Genomic DNA, 19,471 nt, shown 5'->3' on the forward strand with positions numbered 1-19,471 from the left:
CGTTCCCGGTCTTCCCATTGTGAAATCAAGCTTCGCCTATACTGGTCCCAGGTGAGCCTGATGACGTAGGAGCCCTCCTGTCGGGACCCGTCTGGTTGGAACCGGGGAGCATTCCACTCAAAGACCACCCCCCTGGGGCTCATGTCTATTGGTGTACCCAGAGGTGTCGGCATCGGGGGTAGGATCCCCTTCATGGCGTAAAGGGCCACCACTACAATCTCGGTAGCGGGGGACCAGTCATCAATGGGTTGGGGAGCGGTCACTGGAGCTGGATCGGTCAGTGGGGCAGGGTTGCTTTTGATACCTGCGTCTGATGTGGTTCCACCGATTTCGGTCGGCTCCACTGACAAGGACGCTGGAGTCCGCTGCGGCCCTGACCCCGGCTCCCCTTGTGCGATCTTCCAGCACAGCTCCGACTTCCATTCCCTCGCCGTCGCTGACCCCCCCCCTGTCTGGAGTCGGGTGGTTTGGTGCCTCCTCTGGCAACTCCAGGGAGTCTGGATCCCCCTGTGGCGGCAAGCCCTGGTTCGGCTCCGCTGGGCTGCGGTGATCCCGGGTTACTTCGTCGTCGTCCAGGTACCCGCTTGTCGTCAGCTCTTCCTCCTGGTCTGCAGTGGCACACACACGAGGCTCCGCCATTTTCTGGGGTCTGAGCTCCTCCATTCCTGAGCTCGTCATCCTGCAGCCGTAGTCGGAGGGGGTGGATGCTGCTGTTTGCGCCATTTTCTCGATCTCCTCCCATGACACGCCCTCCTTCTTCTCCTGCGCTCCTCGTGGTGCGGCAATGGCGGCGGTTTTGAACACTTGTATTTGAGCGGGCACCATCCAAACATTCTACAAAAACATTTAAAAGCATTTAAAAACAAAGAGACATGAAGGGTCCACCAATATAATAGATAAATGCTGACAAAAACATGCACTTTACACAGCTAATATAAATGTTCTAGCATCCTTTAGCATAAAACACAACTGATTCTGACAATGTGCCCTGAACACATATGCACACCCTGGAGACCAATAATCCAAGGTGCTGGGCAAGTAGATTGGAACTGAGGGCCACAGTTTAATCCTGGTCCCATATATGAACCGTTACCTAGTGGGGGATATATTGAAAAGAGTCTCAATACTCAAATACTCAGGTAACGAGCCCACTAGTGTGGGCAGTGTATCTGCCATAACGCCGTGTGGAATCTCCGACGCCGCCATGCCCCTGCACAGCTGACAGGCGCTCCCTTTATTATCTTCTACTACAAATACCAGGGAACAACGTGAGTAGCACTATACTGACCTTGAGGAAGACGCCTTGAGCGTCGATACGCGTGGGTCTGGGCACCCACACAGCTGCACTGATCTGACATGCTTGCTGGCTAGGATTATCTTTATGGGTGCCTGCACTAGGGCTGGGTAAGAATCATTGTGGGACTTTTGAGGTGGATCTAGTGGGCTCGTTACCTGAGTATTTGAGTATTGAGACTCTTTTCAATATATCCCCCACTAGGTAACGGTTCATATATGGGACCAGGATTAAACTGTGGCCCTCATTTCCAATCTACTTGCCCAGCACCTTGGATTATTGGTCTCCAGGGTGTGCATATGTGTTCAGGGCACATTGTCAGAATCAGTTGTGTTTTATGCTAAAGGATGCTAGAACATTTATATTAGCTGTGTAAAGTGCATGTTTTTGTCAGCATTTATCTATTATATTGGTGGACCCTTCATGTCTCTTTGTTTTTAAATGCTTTTAAATGTTTTTGTACACGTTGTTCTTTGAATAAAGATTTTTTCAACTGTAAGCTATACTGTGGTGATCCCAATTTTTGTGCATACGCTTGTTCTTGTTTGCTATAATGGCGGCGGTTTTGGCGGGAATCATGCGACAATCAGCAATACACAGTCCTTGCAATAAATCACAGTCCAAACACGTTTCAATCACAATTCCAAGGCACACATGACCTGCTTCTCAGGCTTAAGTACGATCCTGTTCGTGACGCCAAGTTGGAACGCCCCCAGACACAGGGCCACGAGTTCTCGGTACCGGGCCTCTCTGATTCGGTTCTGAGGCTGTCACGGTGGCTAGACCCAGTCCGCGACCCTGCTAAGGGGCGTCCAATAAAGGTGGTACAGTCTGTTAGGGATTCGTGACGCCACCTGTGGTGTTCGGTCAGGGTGACCGACGCTGCTATGGGGTCCGCTGGGGTGATGGATTGGCAGCTGGATGGTATACCTTCCCACAGGTGAAGTATGTCCCCAGGGCTTCCCAGTAAGGTGGATGGTGATGGTGTGAGGTGCAGTCAATAACGAGGACACAGGGTTGTAGTCTCTTTACCTCTTTACTGAAGACTTCAGGATCCTCAATCCAGAGCACACTTAACAGGGCTATCTGTGACCGGCCGGTCCGATGGGCACATCCAGAGTTCCCTTTGCAGGTGGAAATCAGTGCCTACCACTAGCGCCTGTGTATTGTATTGCTACCCTGCTGAGCATTCGGAATAGTCCTCACAACTTCTGTTCTCGTTCGTTCGTTCTTTCTAATTCTCTCTCGCTTGTTCCCGATGTTACTAGTTTCTCATCCCCCAGTATGTTATGGCTAGGACGCACCCGTATGACGGGAAGGCTCGGAGCTCTTCCGGGACCCTAGAGACACCCCTCTCCACGCGTTGCCCCCTATGTCTTCGTAGGAAATTTAAGGTAGACAGCCAACCTATAATTAACTGTCCTGCGGAGTTCGAAGTAAGGCCTAGAGTCAGTTACTTCCGCGGTGTTCCGGCCACCGGCTACGCGCCTCAGTAGGATGTTGCCTCGGTCTCACGGCACGACTCCTACTGGTTCTCCTTTGTGCTTGATCTCGCTTCTCACTGTTCCACAATATCCTTCCCTTCGTGTCTCTTTCTTAGGATACCGCCGCGGGGTGTGCAGGCGCGGTTCCATAACGTTCTGCTCTGTTCGCTAGGCATCTGCCAGGTTCCCACGCCTGACAGGGACCCCCCTGTGTCTTCTCCCTGCAACACCCCCTGCCAGGGGATGTTGCCTGAATCCAACCCAGTCAGCTTCTGACTAACTTCCTATCCAACCCCTAGTTTTACCAGTGTGAGGAGTGGCCCAATAAATAAAGCCTTTTGCTCCCCCTAGTGGTGGAAGTGTGAAGTGTAATGTGTGCTGGTGATACCTGGTCAGTAGAATTCCTTCAGTGCCATCAGACGTACCATCACTCCCCTTAGTGGCAGAGTGTCATATTGCAACGACCAGATCTCTGGGGCGCTGCACTTCCACCAAAAAAAATGTTTTTTTAACCCCTTACTGCCATCGGACGGAATAGTACGTCCTATGGCAGTATCCCCCGCTTTTTGAACAGCTGACATGTGCCCGCAATAGACGCGGGTGGAATCGTGATCCACCCGTGCCTATTACCCAGTTAAATGCCTTTGTCAAATGCTGACAGCGGCATTTAACAAGCACTTCTGGCTATCTGGCCGGAAATAAGCGCACCGCTGACCCCCGTCATGTGATCGGGGGTCATCGGTGCATCGGCATGACAACCAGACGTATCATTGAAGACCTCTATGGTTGTTGATGCTGGATTGCTATGAGCACCACCCAGTGGTCGGCGCTCATAGCAAGTCTGTAACTCTGCTACATAGAGGCGATCTGAGCATCGCCTCTATGTAGCACAACCGATCAACTTGTGGCAGCTTCTTGCCTAGCATGGAAGCTATTGAAGCATGCCAAAAGTTAAAAAAAATGTTTTTAAAAATATTAAAAAAATAAAAAAGTTCAAATCACCCCCCTTTTTCCCCATTCAAAATAAAACAATAAAAGAAAAAATCAAACCTACACATATTTGGTATCGCCGCGTTAAGAATTGCCCGACCTATCAATAAAAAAAAGATAAACCTGATCGCTAACAGTGTAGCAATAAAAAAAGTCAAAACGCCATAATTACATATTTTTTGGTCGCCACGACATTGCATTAACGGGCTAACAAAAGAACATATCTGCACCAAAATGGTATCATTAAAAACATCAGCTCAGCACACAAAAAATAAGCCCTCACCCGAACCCAGATCATGGAAAATGGAGACGCTACTGGTATCGTAAAATAGCCCCTTTTTTTTTTAGCAAAGTTTGGAATTTTTTTTCACCACTTAGACAAAATAGAACCTAGACATGTTTGGTGTCTCTGAACTTGTAATGACCTGGAGAATCAAAATTGCAGGATAGTTTTAGCATGTAGTGAACCTAGCAAAAAAGCCAAACAAAAAACAAGTGTGGGATTTTACTTTTTTTGCAATGTCACCGCACTTGCAATTTTTTTCTTGTTTTCTAGTACATGACATGGTAAAACCAATGGTGTCGTTCAAAAGTACAACTAGTCCCGCAAAAAATAAGCCATCACATGGCCATATTGACGGACAAATAAAAAAGTTATGGCTCTGGGAAGGAGAGGAGCAAAAAACGAAAAACGCAAAACCGAAAAAAGCTTCGGGGGTTACGAGGTTAAACATATGGTTATTGTCCAGAAGAAGAAGTTTGGAATAACTTCCAAATGTGATGGCTTTAAACCAACAAAAATTGTAACACTTTCATGATGTGAACCAGATTTAGATCATTCGAGAGCAGCGCGGAAAATCAACAATTTTACTCCAAATTCATATAAGTCTGGTCGAAGGGCCGTGGACCTGCAGCAGCTATTTCCTCTATGTCTTTACGTATCAGGTTAGCATAACATTGTTTAAAATTTAATTTTATTTATCCGGATTAGACAATATTTGGGCTTATTTTTGCTCCTAGATTTCTTCAATCTTAAAATTTAAGTATGCAAATAACCTTTCCAGAGAGGAAGAGGAAAGGAACAGTGCCACGTGTTGGAGTAGAAGTCATAAAAGCCAATATTGATTCTGTTAAGAGTCTTGCACATGAATTAGGATAAGAAGTAACACCAGAAATTCTATTTGCAGACATGTGCTTCGGGATATTTGCCCCTCATTAGTGCAAAGCAGGATAACTGGTTTGGCTGCGTGAGAGGCCCCTGACTGGTGGTTTAAGATGTAAAGCTACTCTTTCAAGAGAATGCCAAATTGGAGTAGGGAGACTTATAAGCCATGCAATGCTCCTCTGGGAATTTGAATGTGCAAGTAGCCTCTTCACATATTTACCATAAATGCAGATTTAAATTCAAAGAGGAGCATTTCATGGCTTATATGTCTCCTTAGGCTGACTTGCAACTCTCCTCAAGAAATATCTTGAACCCTTATATCCACTTCCTCTAGCCTCTCATGTATCTGAGTCAGCTCCAATGCTTTGCACTGATGAGGGGCATCTGCTGGAAGTAGCAATCTCAAAAATTAACATCGACCCCAAAACACTTGTCTGCAAATGGAATTTCTGGTGCGACTCCTTGGTCTACTTGATGTGGACTAAAGCCCTTTAAAGTGTTGATATTGACTTTTAGGATTGCTACCTCCAATAGGTGGCCCTAGGGTTTCTGTTATCTTCCTCTCTGGAAAGACTACTCGCATAGGTAGTTTCAGCTGTTTTACACATAGACAGATCTGTGACTGTGCCTTTAGGTTCTGTACTTGCCTCCATATTGACTGACCCTGAAACAGAAAAGAATTCGATATACTTTTTACAGATTGGAATGAAGAAGTGATTTTTTTCATTGTGAGTTGGAGTTGTAGTTTAGGCCTGTTTACCATTCTCCGCCAGTTTAGCACATTCAGATAAGGCATTTGTTAGCACAACACAACAAGTCAAGTTATTCCGCCTTGCAGAAAAGTATCATAATGGCCAAAACCCGAACTAGACCCTTAACACCACAAAAGCCATTGAACATGGTAAGTTGGGTGTTGAATTACACTTTTCAGCACCACGTGGTGCCATGTCTGTTAGGTTAAAGGGAACCTGTCACCCCCAAAATCGAAGGTGAGCTAAGCCCACCGGCATCAGGGGCTTATCTACAGCATTCTGTAGCAGCATCAGTGCTCTGTCCCAAATTCAATCATTGTTGTCACAGCTCAAAGTTACAAGCAATGAGACCAAGCCTCCCATGTACAATTGTCATTATTCTGGTCATTTCAATTTCTGCAGAAAAAGCACATTGGTGTTTTAGGCCACAGTCACATCTCACAGGTTTTTTTTTTGCTTTTTACAACCTCCAGGTCAGTAATATGCAGCGATAAGATATACTGTATCTTAGGACGATATATCTCTATATTATTCTGATTTCATGCAATGGCACCTGCATGATATTATGCCTCACCAAGACTGTATATGTACTCCAGTGTCCACCCATTCAGGCAATATCTGAAAAGTTTCAAACAGGAAGTGCAGACATATTTGTTACAAAAACGGTTACATGTTTCTATTCTTTAGCTATCTACTATATAATTGTCTAAGGGTCACTTCCGTCTTTCTGTCTGTCTTTCTGTCTTTCTGTCACGGATATTCATTGGTCGAGGCCTCTGTCTGTCGTGGAAATCCAAGTCGCTGATTGGTCGTGGCAAAACGCCCATGACCATTGCCACGACCAATCAGCGACAGGCGCAGTCCGGCGACAATATGGCCGCTCCTTCCTCCCCGCAGTCAGTGCCCGCTCCATACTCCCCTCCAGTCAGCCCTCACACAGGGTTAATGCCAGCGTTACCGGAGCACGGGGTAACGCAGCTATTAACCCTGTGTGACCAACTTTTTACTATTGATGATGCGTATGCAGCATCAATAGTACAACAATCTACTGTTACAAATAATAATAATTAAAAAAAAAAGTTATTCTCACCCTCCGACGTGTCGTCCAGTCCTCGGCAGTGCAAGCGGCAGGTTCCGGTGCTAAGGATGCTATGCGAGAATGACCCTCCATGATGTCACGGTCATGTGACTGCGATGTCATCACAGGTCCTGCGCTCATACCAACCCTGGGACCGTAAGCTGCCGCATGCACCGCATACAAGCGACAGGACTACAAGGGGCCCTCGGAAGGTGAGTATGTTTATTTTTTATTTTCAACCTGTTACATATGTAGCTGGGCAATATACTACCTGACTGGCCAATATACTACATGTCTGTGCTGTATACTACGTGTCTGTGCTGCATACTACGTGGCTCTGTGCTGTATACTACGTTGCTGTGCAATATACTATGTCGCTGGGCAATATACTACGTGACTGGGCACTATACTATGTGGCTGGGCAATATACTACGTGGCTCTGTGCTGTATAATACGTAGCAGGGCAATATACTACGTGGCTGGGCAATATACTACGTGACTGGGCAATATACTACGTGACTGGGCAATATACTACGTGGCTGGGCAATATACTACGCCACTGGCCAATATACTACGTCACTGGGTAATATACTACGTGGCTGGGCAATATACTACTTGGCTGGGCAATATACTACGTGGCTCTGTGCTGTATACTACGTAGCTGGGCAATATACTATGTGGCTGGGAAATATACTACGTGACTGGGCAATATACTACGTGACTGGGCAATATACTACGTGGCTGGGCAATATACTACGTCACTGGCCAAAATAAAACTACCTCACTGGGGAATATACTACGTGACTGGGCAATATACTACGTGGCTCTGTGCTGTATACTACGTAGCTGGGCAATATACTATGTGGCTGGGAAATATACTACGTGGCTGGGCAATATACTACGTGGCTGGGCAATATACTACGTGGCTGGGCAATATACTACGTGGCTGGGCAATATACTATGTGGCTGGGCAATATACTACGTCGCTGGGCAATATACTACATGACTGGGCAATATACTACATGGCTGAGCAATATACTACGTGGCTGGGCAATATACTACGTCGCTGGGCAATATACTACGTGGCTGGGCAATATACTACGTCGCTGGGCAATATACTACGTGGCTGGGCAATATACTACGTGGCTGGGCAATATACTACGTGGCTGGGCAATATACTACGTCACTGGGCAATATACTACGTGGCTGGGCAATATACTACGTGACTGGGCAATATACTACATGGCTGAGCAATATACTACGTGGACATGCATATTCTAGAATACCCGATGCGTTAGAATCGAGCCACCATCTAGTTATATACATATTCAGTGGGAAAAATAAGTATTTGATACACTGCCGATTTTGCAAGTTTTCCCACCTACAAAGAAAAGAGAGGGCTATAATTTTTATCGTAGGCACAATTAAAATGTGAGAGACAGAATCTAAAAAAATCCAGAAAATTGTATGACTTTTACATAATTAATTTGCATTTTATTGCATGAAATATATAGTTAATACAATAGAAAAACAGAATTTAATATTTAGTACAGAAACCTTTGTTTGCAATTACAGAGGTCAGACGTTTTCTATAGCTTTTGACCATGGTTGCACTCACTGCAGCAGGGATTTCAGCCCATACCTCCAAACAGATGTTCTCCAGATCCTTCAGGTTCTGGCACTGGGCAACATTGAGTTTCAGGTCCTTCCAAAGATTTTCTATTGGGATCAGGTCTGGAGACTGGCTAGGACATTCCAGGACCTTGAAATGCTTCTAACGGAGCCACTCCTTAGTTGCCCCAGTTGTGTTTTTCGGGTCATTGTCATGCTTACCATCTTCAATGATCTTACTGTGGGAAGGAGGTTGTTGGACAAAAGCTTGCAATACATGACCCCATACATCCTCCCTTCAATACAGTACAGTTGTCCTGTCGCCTTTGCAGAAAAGCACCCCCAAAGTTTGCTGTTTCTCTCACTACGCTTCATGGGTGGGACAATGTTCTTAAGGTTGCATTCATCCTTCTTTCTCCAAACATGGTGAGTTGTCTTGACACAAAAAAGTTCTATTTTGGTCTCATCTAAATACATGACCTTCTCCCATGCCTCCTCAGGATCATCCAGATGGTCATTGGTGAACTTCAAAAGAGCCTGGACATGTTCTGATGTAAACAGGGGGACCTTGAATGCCCTCCAGGATTTTAATCCATGACGACATAGTGTGTTACTAACAATATTGTTTGAGACTGTGGTCTCACCTCCCTTCAGGTTATTGACAAGATCCTCACATGCAGTTCTGGGCTGATTCCTGACCTTTCTCAGAATCATTCTTACTCCACGAGGCGAAATCTTGCATGGAGCCCAAGACAGAGGAAGATTGACAGTCATTTTTGCATTTCTTTCTTTTTCTAAGGCCGGCGTCACACTCAGCGTATGAAAATACGGTCCGTTATTTACGGCCGTAATACGCAGAAAAGTCCCCAAAATAGTGATCCGTATGTCATCCGTAGGCAGGGTGTGTCAGCGTATTTTGCGCATGGCATCCTCCGTATGTAATCCGTATGGCATCCGTACTGCGAGATTTTCTCGCAGGCTTGCAATGAGGACTTACAATGGATCCATGGGCTCAAATAATCGTAAAAACATATAAACTGTCTATATATATATATATATATATATATATATATATATATGTATATATATATATATACAGTGGGGCAAAAAAGTATTTAGTCAGTCAGTAATAGTGCAAGTTCCACCACTTAAAAAGATGTGAGGCGTCTGTAATTTACATCATAGGTAGACCTCAACTATGGGAGACAAACTGAGAAAAAAAAATCCAGAAAATCACATTGTCTGTTTTTTTAACATTTTATTTGCATATTATGGTGGAAAATAAGTATTTGGTCTGAAACAAAATTTCTTCTCAATACTTTGTAATATATCCCTTGTTGGCAATGACAGAGGTCAAACGTTTTCTGTAAGTCTTCACAAGGTTGCCACACACTGTTGTTGGTATGTTGGCCCATTCCTCCATGCAGATCTCCTCTAGAGCAGTGATGTTTTTGGCTTTTCGCTTGGCAACACGGACTTTCAACTCCCTCCAAAGGTTTTCTATAGGGTTGAGATCTGGAGACTGGCTAGGCCACTCCAGGACCTTGAAATGCTTCTTATGAAGCCACTCCTTCGTTGCCCTGGCGGTGTGCTTTGGATCATTGTCATGTTGAAAGACCCAGCCACGTTTTATCTTCAATGCTCTTGCTGATGGAAGGAGGTTTGCACTCAAAATCTCACGATACATGGCCCCATTCATTCTTTCATGTACCTGGATCAGTCGTCCAGGCCCCTTTGCAGAGAAACAGCCCCAAAGCATGATGTTTCCACCACCATGCTTTACAGTAGGTATGGTGTTTGATGGATGCAACTCAGTATTCTTTTTCCTCCAAACACGACAAGTTGTGTTTCTACCAAACAGTTCCAGTTTGGTTTCATCAGACCATAGGACATTCTCCCAAAACTCCTCTGGATCATCCAAATGCTCTCTAGCAAACTTCAGACGGGCCCAGACATGTACTGGCTTAAGCAGTGGGACACGTCTGGCACTGCAGGATCTGAGTCCATGGTGGCGTAGTGTGTTACTTATGGTAGGCCTTGTTACATTGGTCCCAGCTCTCTGCAGTTTATTCACTAGGTCCCCCCGCGTGGTTCTGGGATTTTTGCTCACCGTTCTTGTGATCATTCTGACCCCACGGGGTGGGATTTTGCGTGGAGCCCCAGATCGAGGGAGATTATCAGTGGTCTTGTATGTCTTCCATTTTCTAATTATTGCTCCCACTGTTGATTTCTTCACTCCAAGCTGGTTGGCTATTGCAGATTCAGTCTTCCCAGCCTGGTCTAGGGCTACAATTTTGTTTCTGGTGTCCTTTGACAGCTCTTTGGTCTTCACCATAGTGGAGTTTGGAGTCAGACTGTTTGAGGGTGTGCACAGGTGTCTTTTTATACTGATAACAAGTTTAAACAGGTGCCATTACTACAGGTAATGAGTGGAGGAAAGAGGAGACTCTTAAAGAAGAAGTTACAGGTCTGTGAGAGCCAGAAATCTTGATTGTTTGTTTCTGACCAAATACTTATTTTCCACCATAATATGCAAAAAAAATGATAAAAAAACAGACAATGTGATTTTCTGGATTTTTTTTTCTCAGTTTGTCTCCCATAGTTGAGGTCTACCTATGATGTAGATTACAGACGCCTCTCATCTTTTTAAGTGGTGGAACTTGCACTATTGCTGACTGACTAAATACTTTTTTGCCCCACTGTATATATATATATATATAGGTTCCAAAAAAGAAAAGCAGCACAAAAGAATTGAAAAAAGTGAACTTTAATGCCTGAACGGCATGGCAACGTTTCGGATGTGTTATCCTTTCTCAAGCCACTTGGCCACTCTCTTCCCATTCCCGTGTAGCGGTGGGATATGGGGTAATGAAGGGTTAATGTCACCTTGCTATTGTAAGGTGACATTAAGCCAGATTAATAATGGAGAGGCGTCAATTATGACACCTATCCATTATTAATCCAATAGTATGAAATGGTTAAAAAACACACACACATTATTACAAAGTATTTTAATGAAATAAATATACAGGTTGTTGTAATATTTTATTATACTGGTAATCCACCTGAAGACCCTTGTCACCTGAAACAAATGTAAACAAAACAAACAACAATATTTCATACCTTCCGACGATCAGTCTCGCCCCACGCTGTAAATCCATCTGAAAGGGTTAACTAATTTTACAATTAGGGCGGCACGGTGGCTCAGTGGTTAGCACTGCAGCCTTGCAGCGCTGGAGTACTGGGTTCGAACCCCACCAAGGACAACATCTGCAAAGAGTTTGTATGTTCTCACCGTGTTTGCGTGGGTTTCCTCCGGGCACTCCGGTTTCCTCCCACATTCCAAAGACATACTGATAGGGAATTTAGATTGTGAGCCCCATCTGGGACAGCGATGATAATGTGTGCAAAACTGTAAAGTGCTGCGGAATATGTTAGCGCTATATAAAAAAATAAAGATTATTATTATTATTATTACAAGCAGAAGCCTGCTAATGCAGCCGCCCCTGCCTGTAAAAACCCGACAAATGAATGGAATATAGATGAATGACCTGTAGTTACCTCGAGTCGCAGTGATGCGCCCTCTGCTGGATGTCCTCATATGAACTCAAGCCTGGGAACTTTTCAGAATATTTTCATTAAAATACTTTGTAATAATGTGCGTGTGTTTTTTAACCATTTCATACTATTGGATTAATAATGGATAGGTGTCATAATTGACGCCTCTCCATTATTAATCTGGCTTAATGTCACTTTACAATAGCAAGGTGACATTAACCCTTCATTACCCCATATCCCACCGCTACACGGGAATGGGAAGAGAGTGGCCAAGTGCCAGAATAGGCGCATCTTCCTTTTCTGGGGTGGCTGGGGGCAGATGTTTTTAGCCAGGGGGGGGGCAATGACCATGGACCCTCTCCAGGCTATTAATATCTGCCCTCAGTCACTGGCTTTACCATTCTGGCGGAGAAAATTGCACGGGAGCCCACGCCAATTTTTTCCACGATTTAACCCTTTAATTTAATAGCTAGAGCGCCCAAATTTTGCTCATACACACTACTAACTTTAGTAGTGTGGAATATGCAAAAAAAAGGGATATGAGATGGTTTACTGTATGTAAACCATGTCTCATATCATGTCGGGTTTGAGAAGGAGACGGCAAAAGCCAGCAATTGAATTACCGTCTTTTAAGCTATCTAGCGCTGTATGAAATATTAATATATATACATATATGTGTCTCACTGATATATATATATATATATATATATATATACCCCTATACTATGTGTAGACATATATCTTAGCTATTCTATTCTAACCTGTCAGTGTGGTTTTACTGTACACCGCACTGAATTACCGGCTTTTCTATAGAACACCGCTGCGTATTTCTCGCAAGTCTCACTGCTGGTCCATGTGTAATCCGTAACTTTCTCGGCCCCATAGACTTTCACTGGCATATTTTTTGCGCAATACGGTGACACACGCAGCATGCTGCGATTTTCTATGGCCGTAGAAGACCGTATAATACGGATCAGTAAAATACGGCAGATAGGAGCAGGGGCATAGAGAATAATTGTACCGTATGCAAGCCGTATTTTCTGCACCTCTCATACGTCCGTAAAACTCGCTAGTGTGACGCCGGCCTGATAATTGTGCCAGCAGTTGTTGCCTTCTCACCAAGCCACTTGCCTATTGGTCTGTAACCCATCCCAGCCTTGTACAGGTCTACAATATTGTCCCTGGTGTCCTTAGACAGCTCTTTGGTCTTGGCCATGGTGGAGAGGTTGGAGGTGGCTGATTGTGTGAACAGATGTCTTTTATACTGGTAACAGGTTCAAATAGGTACAATTAATACAGCTAATGAGTGCAGAGTAGGAGAGCTTCTTAAAGAAAAACTAACAGGTCTATGAGAGGCAGAATTTGTGCTGTTCGGCAGGTGATCAAATACTTATTTCATGCAATAAAATGCTAATTAATTATATAAAAATCATACAATGTGATATTCAGTTTTTTATTTTTTGATTCTGTCTCTCACAGTTGAATTGTATCTCCGATAAAAATTATAGACCTCTCCATTCTTTGTAGGTGAAAAAACTTGCAAAATTGGCAGTATATCAAATTCTTACTTTCCCCACTGCATGTATGCTTATGCAACTGTGTTCACTGGCTTTTTTTTCATTTTGCCTGTATATAAATCAATGCAGAAATTTATGTCTGCAATAATAACTGCTGCCACAAGATGCCTCTGTAGGACCATAGACTATGGAAGGTTATATAAAGAGCTGTTAGCAGTAAGTCAAACAGTGTGTGGCTGAATCCACATGAGAGAAATAGATGAGCTGTGTCTCCAAAGGGGTATCATTTTGGAGACACTATGTAGAGGAGGGAGATGTGTGAGAGGGGATAGTGCGAGCAGGGTGCATAGTATGGAGAGGGGGCAGTGAGGTTTGATGGAGATCGTTTGTGAACAGAAGTTTTCAGCTCTTTCCACAGATTCTCGATTGATCTGAAGTCTGAACTTTGACTGGCCATTCTAACATCTGGATATGTTTATTTGTGAACCATTCCATTGTAGATTTTGCTTTATGTTTGGTATCATTGTCTTTTTGGAAGACAAATCTCCGTCCCATTCTCAGGTCTTTTGCAGACTCCAACAGGTTTTCTTCAAGAATGGTCCTGTATTTGGCTCCACCCATCTTCCCATCAATTTTAACCATCTTCCCTGTCCCTGCTGAAGAAAAGCAGCCCAAACCATGATGCTGCCACCACCATGATTGACAGTGGGGATGGTGTGTTCAGGTTGATGAGCTGTATTGCCTTTACGCAAAACATATCGTTTGGCATTGTTGCCAAAAAGTTTGATTTTGGTTTCATCTGAGCAGAGCACCTTCTTCCACATGTTTGGTGTGTCTCCCAGGTGGCTTGTTGCAAACTTTAAACAACACTTTTTATGGATATCTTTGAGAAATGTCTTTCTTCTTGCCACTCTTCCATAAAGGCCAGATTTGTACAGTGTACAACTGATTGTTGTCTTATGGACAGACTGTCCCACCTCAGCTGTAGATCTCTGCAGTTCATACAGAGTGATCATGGGCCTCTTGGCTGCATCTCTGATCAGTCTTCTCCTTGTTTGAGATGAAAGTTTAGAGGGACGGCCGGGTCTTGGTAGATTTGCAGTGGTATGATACTCCTTCCATTTCAATATGATCGCTTGCACAGTGCTCCTTGGGATGTTTAAAGTTTTGGAAATCATTTTGTATCCAAATCCAGCTTTAAACTTCCCCACAACAGTATCACGGACCTGCCTGTTGTGTTCCTTGGTCTTCACGATGCTCTCTGTGCTTCAAACAGAACCCTGAGACTATCACAGAGTAGTTGCATTTATACGGAGACTTGATTACACACAGGTGGAATATATTTATCATCATTAGGCATTTAGGACAGCATTGGATCATTCAGAGATCCACAATGAACTTCTGGAGTGAGTTTGCTGCACTGAAAGTAAAGGGGCCGAATAATATTGCACGCCCCACTTTTCAGTTTTTGAATTTCCACAAAAATGTAAAATAACCAATACATTTTGTTAAACTTCACAATTGTGTTCCACTTGTTGTTGATTCTTCACCAAAAATTTACATTTGGTATCTTTATGCTTTAAGCATGATATGGGGGAAAAGGTTGAAAAGTTCCAGGGAGCCGAATACTTTCGCAAGGCACTTATATACTCATTGTACATACAGTCACAAGAAAAATGAAGAACACCCTCTTTGAGTTCTATGAATTTACACATCAGGACAAAATAAAAAAAATGGTCCTTAGAATGTCTTAAAATAAGGTAAATACAACCTCGAAAAGCAGCCAGTCATGATAAGGCAGTGCGTGAAAAATTATGTACATCTTTTCTGCTTTAATAGGTATTAATAGGAGAAATAGCAGCCATGTGATGCTAATAATATGGACTTAAAGGTCCAATAATGCTATTAGGTCCGATAAGGCTAAAGGTCTGATAATGCTTTCAGGTCCGATAATGCTATTAGTCTGCAGATATAGCATTAGTGTGCCGGTTAATAGCATTATAAAGTTGCCCGGCCACAGTACGGAAAATGCAGCACCCATGAAAAAATGTAACTTTACTTCACCTGGGAGCCGCTGGCTTTCAGTGATGCAGACGTACTCAGAGCAACTACAGTTACTACTCACAGCACTAAGAGCATGGATTGTAAGCCCACCCCAAGCACTGGCTAACAGCTGGCTCTACAGTGCCCTGTTCAGTCCTGGCAGTCAGTGCCACAGTATTTTCACAGTTCCAGCTATCAGTGCTCTAAATAGTGACTGTAATTGCTCCAGGCATGCCAGCATGACTGAAAGCCGGCGGCTACTGTGGGAAATAAATTAGAGTTACAATAAGTTACAATTTGTTCGTTTTGAAACAATCCATGGTACTAACCAACATGCATACCAGTCTGTGAACCAATATTTCACCTATCTTTCCAGATTCGGACGTTTTAGAAAAATAGCTGATAACAAATGTTATTGCCGACGCTGTGGAGGCCAATTACATTATCTGGTCATCACGTGAGGAGAATAATGCAACAGCAACTCAGCGTGAAGAGACAAGGCGGACAGCTCTCCTCGCTATATAGTACAAGGCTGAAGAAGCGATGGATGGATCTGTTGTAACAGAAACAACTTGTCTCAATTAAGTTTCGGGCGGCATGGTGGCTCAGTGGGTAGCACTGCAGCCTTGCAGCACTGGGCTCCTGGGTTCAAATCCCACCAAGGACAACATCTGCAAGGACTTTGCATGGGTTTCCTCCGGGTTCTCCGCTTTCCTCCCACACTCCAAAGACACACTGATAGGGAATTTACATTGTTAGCAACAATATGGAATATGATGGCTCTATATCAGCCCCCCCCCCCCCAAAAAAAAAAAACAGTTTCTGAATGAAGGTGCTTTCCCGCCCATTACATGAAAATTAGAGCTCACCAGTTTCAGATAACAGCTGAGAGAAGAAAACGTATCACTCACAAGAGTCACCTAAATTCCTCAGTTTCAGAGGAGTACAAAGTACCATTGTCATCAGAGGTTTTATCCCAAATATTCCAGGACCAATACTTAGGTCTGCCTCATACCTCCATTAGTAGCACATCTCAAATACTTGTCCACTAGACAAGATCTGACATTAAATATTAAGTGTCCGGTTATCATATCACTACTACTACTCGGAGATCAGGTGTGTTGGAGACTGGTCAAACAACCCTCAGACATTTCACAACCCTGAGAATAGGCAAGACCAACACCCACTACAGTTCAACTACCATTGATTGGAAATTTGACAACTCAAATCTTATATACAAGACAGACACCAACAAGTATTTTGCTGTAACCCAAGATATACAGTAGAACTCTTACTCAATCAATGCTGAAGGTTGAATAAGCCGCCTTTGTATGGAAGCATAACAGAAAATACTCCCTTGCCCAGCGAAAACACAATCAACCCTTCAACCCGTTTTTGGCAATACCTTGGTATTTTCAACCAGACCACCATCAATCACCATATATCTACATATGAGATTGGTTCCTACTCGTGCACCATCCACCAGAAATGCCATGTCTACTTTCCATTAATATAGCACCAAGGACAACATCTGTAAGGAGTTTGGATGTTCTCCCGTGTTTGGTGGGTTACGTTGGGTTCTCTGGTTTCCTCCTACACTCCAAAGACATACTGATAGGGAATGTAGATTGTGAGCCCCATTGGGGACAGAGATGATAATGTGTTATGGTATATGGTGGCACCATATAAGCAGGTGTAATAAATAATTAAGGATTCATCTTCTCCTTTTTGTCTTGATTTGTTCATACTTTGCAGAATAGAGTAGTTTTATCTTGTCACATAAAATAAACTAAACAAGCAGTGATATGAGCTTTTATAATCATGACTAAATAAGAAAATGTTGCCTATATTGGCAATTTTTAATAAGCTTTCCCATATTTTATCTCTGCCGAAGTCAATATTACGGATGTGACTTACTGATAATTTCTGCAGTGTTAATTTTACAGACGTCCATGTATCCAATCTTCTGTCCAATATAACAATGAATTTAATGTCATCTTCTTCTTTACTAAAAGAGGTAAGGGAAAAACCACCACATTACTATAATCATTTGCGATCCACATTTTACCGTATTCGGGGCATATTTGTACCTCTGAGGCTGCCTACGTACTGTAAGTAGGGGGAATGAGCAAACAATGAAGGGATGGTTGAACCAGTCCCAGCACACAAAATGGTTTTTACACACTAAGGGCTCCTTTCCACTTGCGAGATAAACGTCCGAGTCTCGCATGTGAAAACCAAGCTGTGGCGCCGGCACTTGGGAGCAGAGCATGCGGCTGCACAGCAATACATGGAGCCGCACGCTCCGCTCCCAAGTGCCGGCACCACAGCTTGGTTTTAACCTGCGAGACTCAGACGTATTTCTCGCAAGTGAGAAGGAGCCCTTAGAATGAGGTCCTAAGACCATTTTTTTTCCTCTCCACACATTCCAGATCGACAAACACAGGTATTATCAAGTGGTATGGGATGTTTATTTTGTACATGACCCAAGAAATTTATCCCAAAAATATCAATGTACAGATCCTTTCATTTAGAATTCACTACGTCAAAATTCAAGTGGATCAGAAGTTTACATACACCGAGTTGACCATTTTAATGGTGTCCTGGCAGTGGAAGGCTGGGGGCACTAAAAACAGTTTCCATGGACAGGCTTTATACTAGCCACTCCATCTAGCAGGTCCTTGGCCGTCACCACACCTAATCAGTGATCTGGATCTATGTTGGGGCATCCATGTGTTGAGTCCATCGATTGGCTGCTGGCCGGTGAAGCAGGCTGGCAGAAAATGGTCAGGAAGCTAGGTTCATACCAAGAAGTCAGGATAGAAGCAGAACAAGTTGGCAAGCGGTAGAGTAGTCAAAACATGGGCCAAGGTCAGTAATGGGAAACAAACTAGCTGAGCAAGAGCAGATTAGCAGGAGTGCAGAACCATCTGAAGGAGGATCACAGAGAAATGGACAGCGTCCGAGCAAAGGGTCTGAATACTTATGACCATGTGATATTTCAGTTTTTCTTTTTTAATAAATTTGCAAAAATTTCTACATTTATGTTTTTTCAGTCAAGATGGGGTACAGAGTGTACATTAATGAGAAAAAAATGAACTTTTTTGAATTTACCAAATGGCTGCAATGAAACAAAGAGTGAAAAATGTAAAGGGGTCTGAATACTTTCCGTACCCACTGTAATCTGAAAGTAAGAAGCCACTGATCTAAATTGCAATAAAAAAGCAATGGGGTGGTTTGCAACTGTCCATGGGGGCAAAGGTCTTACTCTTTGTAAAAATGTAAAATCATCTGATTAAAGAAAAACGGAACTGTTCAGCCACAATGGGGAGACTTGCAGCAGCTTGGTGAGGGGTGTATTTTAGGAGCAGGGGAAGTTTTGTGGAGATACTAAAGCACCAACTCGTCATTGGCCAAAAAGGCCGTGGCGTAACTTGAAGCTTGTTGGCCGCTATGTGAAGCTTCCAACAAGCCCCCTAACTATCACACGTCTGTAATGGTAATAGTTTAATCTGATGACAGCAAAAAGAAGATAATGGAGGGGCCATTACAGTGCTGGCCAAAAAATGTGTGTTCATAACTTTAAAAAGTGAGTGTGAGCAAGTAGGCCTACAAACCAGACCCACTTACACCAGTTCGGTCACAAGTGGGTCAAAACTAAACAATTTAGAGATAATACCAAACCCCAACCACGTGTATATGAACTTATGAGGCACTGAGAATAGGATTAAAGAGATAAATACTGAAATAAACCCTTATTCTGACATCTGACATCCTGGAACATAGTAGTGAGCTTAAGTAGCCTAAGAAAGGGAATGTGCACTAGGATTAAATGTCAGAAAATGTGAATAACTGAGGTTTAATGAGTGTGCATTCACACCAGAAAATTATTGGGAATGAACATTCCTAGGAACGTTCCCCTCCCGTTAATCGGCCAGTGTAAAAAAAAGCTGCCATTTAACTAACTACGGTAATTAAA

General features: G+C 43.5%; 1 protein-coding gene across 2 annotated transcripts in view; it reads right to left on the reverse strand.

Annotated features, from left to right (window-relative positions):
- Positions 1–19,471, reverse strand: part of MCF2 (MCF.2 cell line derived transforming sequence) — a 174,016-nt gene that overhangs the window by 74,991 nt on the left and 79,554 nt on the right. For both annotated transcript variants that reach the window (XM_069747026.1, XM_069747027.1), the window contains exon 4: positions 17,410–17,500. In XM_069747026.1, coding sequence (XP_069603127.1) covers positions 17,410–17,500 — 91 coding nt within the window. The remainder of the gene's footprint in view (positions 1–17,409; positions 17,501–19,471) is intronic.

Source organism: Ranitomeya imitator, chromosome 2 (assembly GCF_032444005.1).
Source record: "Ranitomeya imitator isolate aRanImi1 chromosome 2, aRanImi1.pri, whole genome shotgun sequence".
In the NCBI taxonomy this organism is placed as follows: Eukaryota; Metazoa; Chordata; class Amphibia; order Anura; family Dendrobatidae; genus Ranitomeya; species Ranitomeya imitator.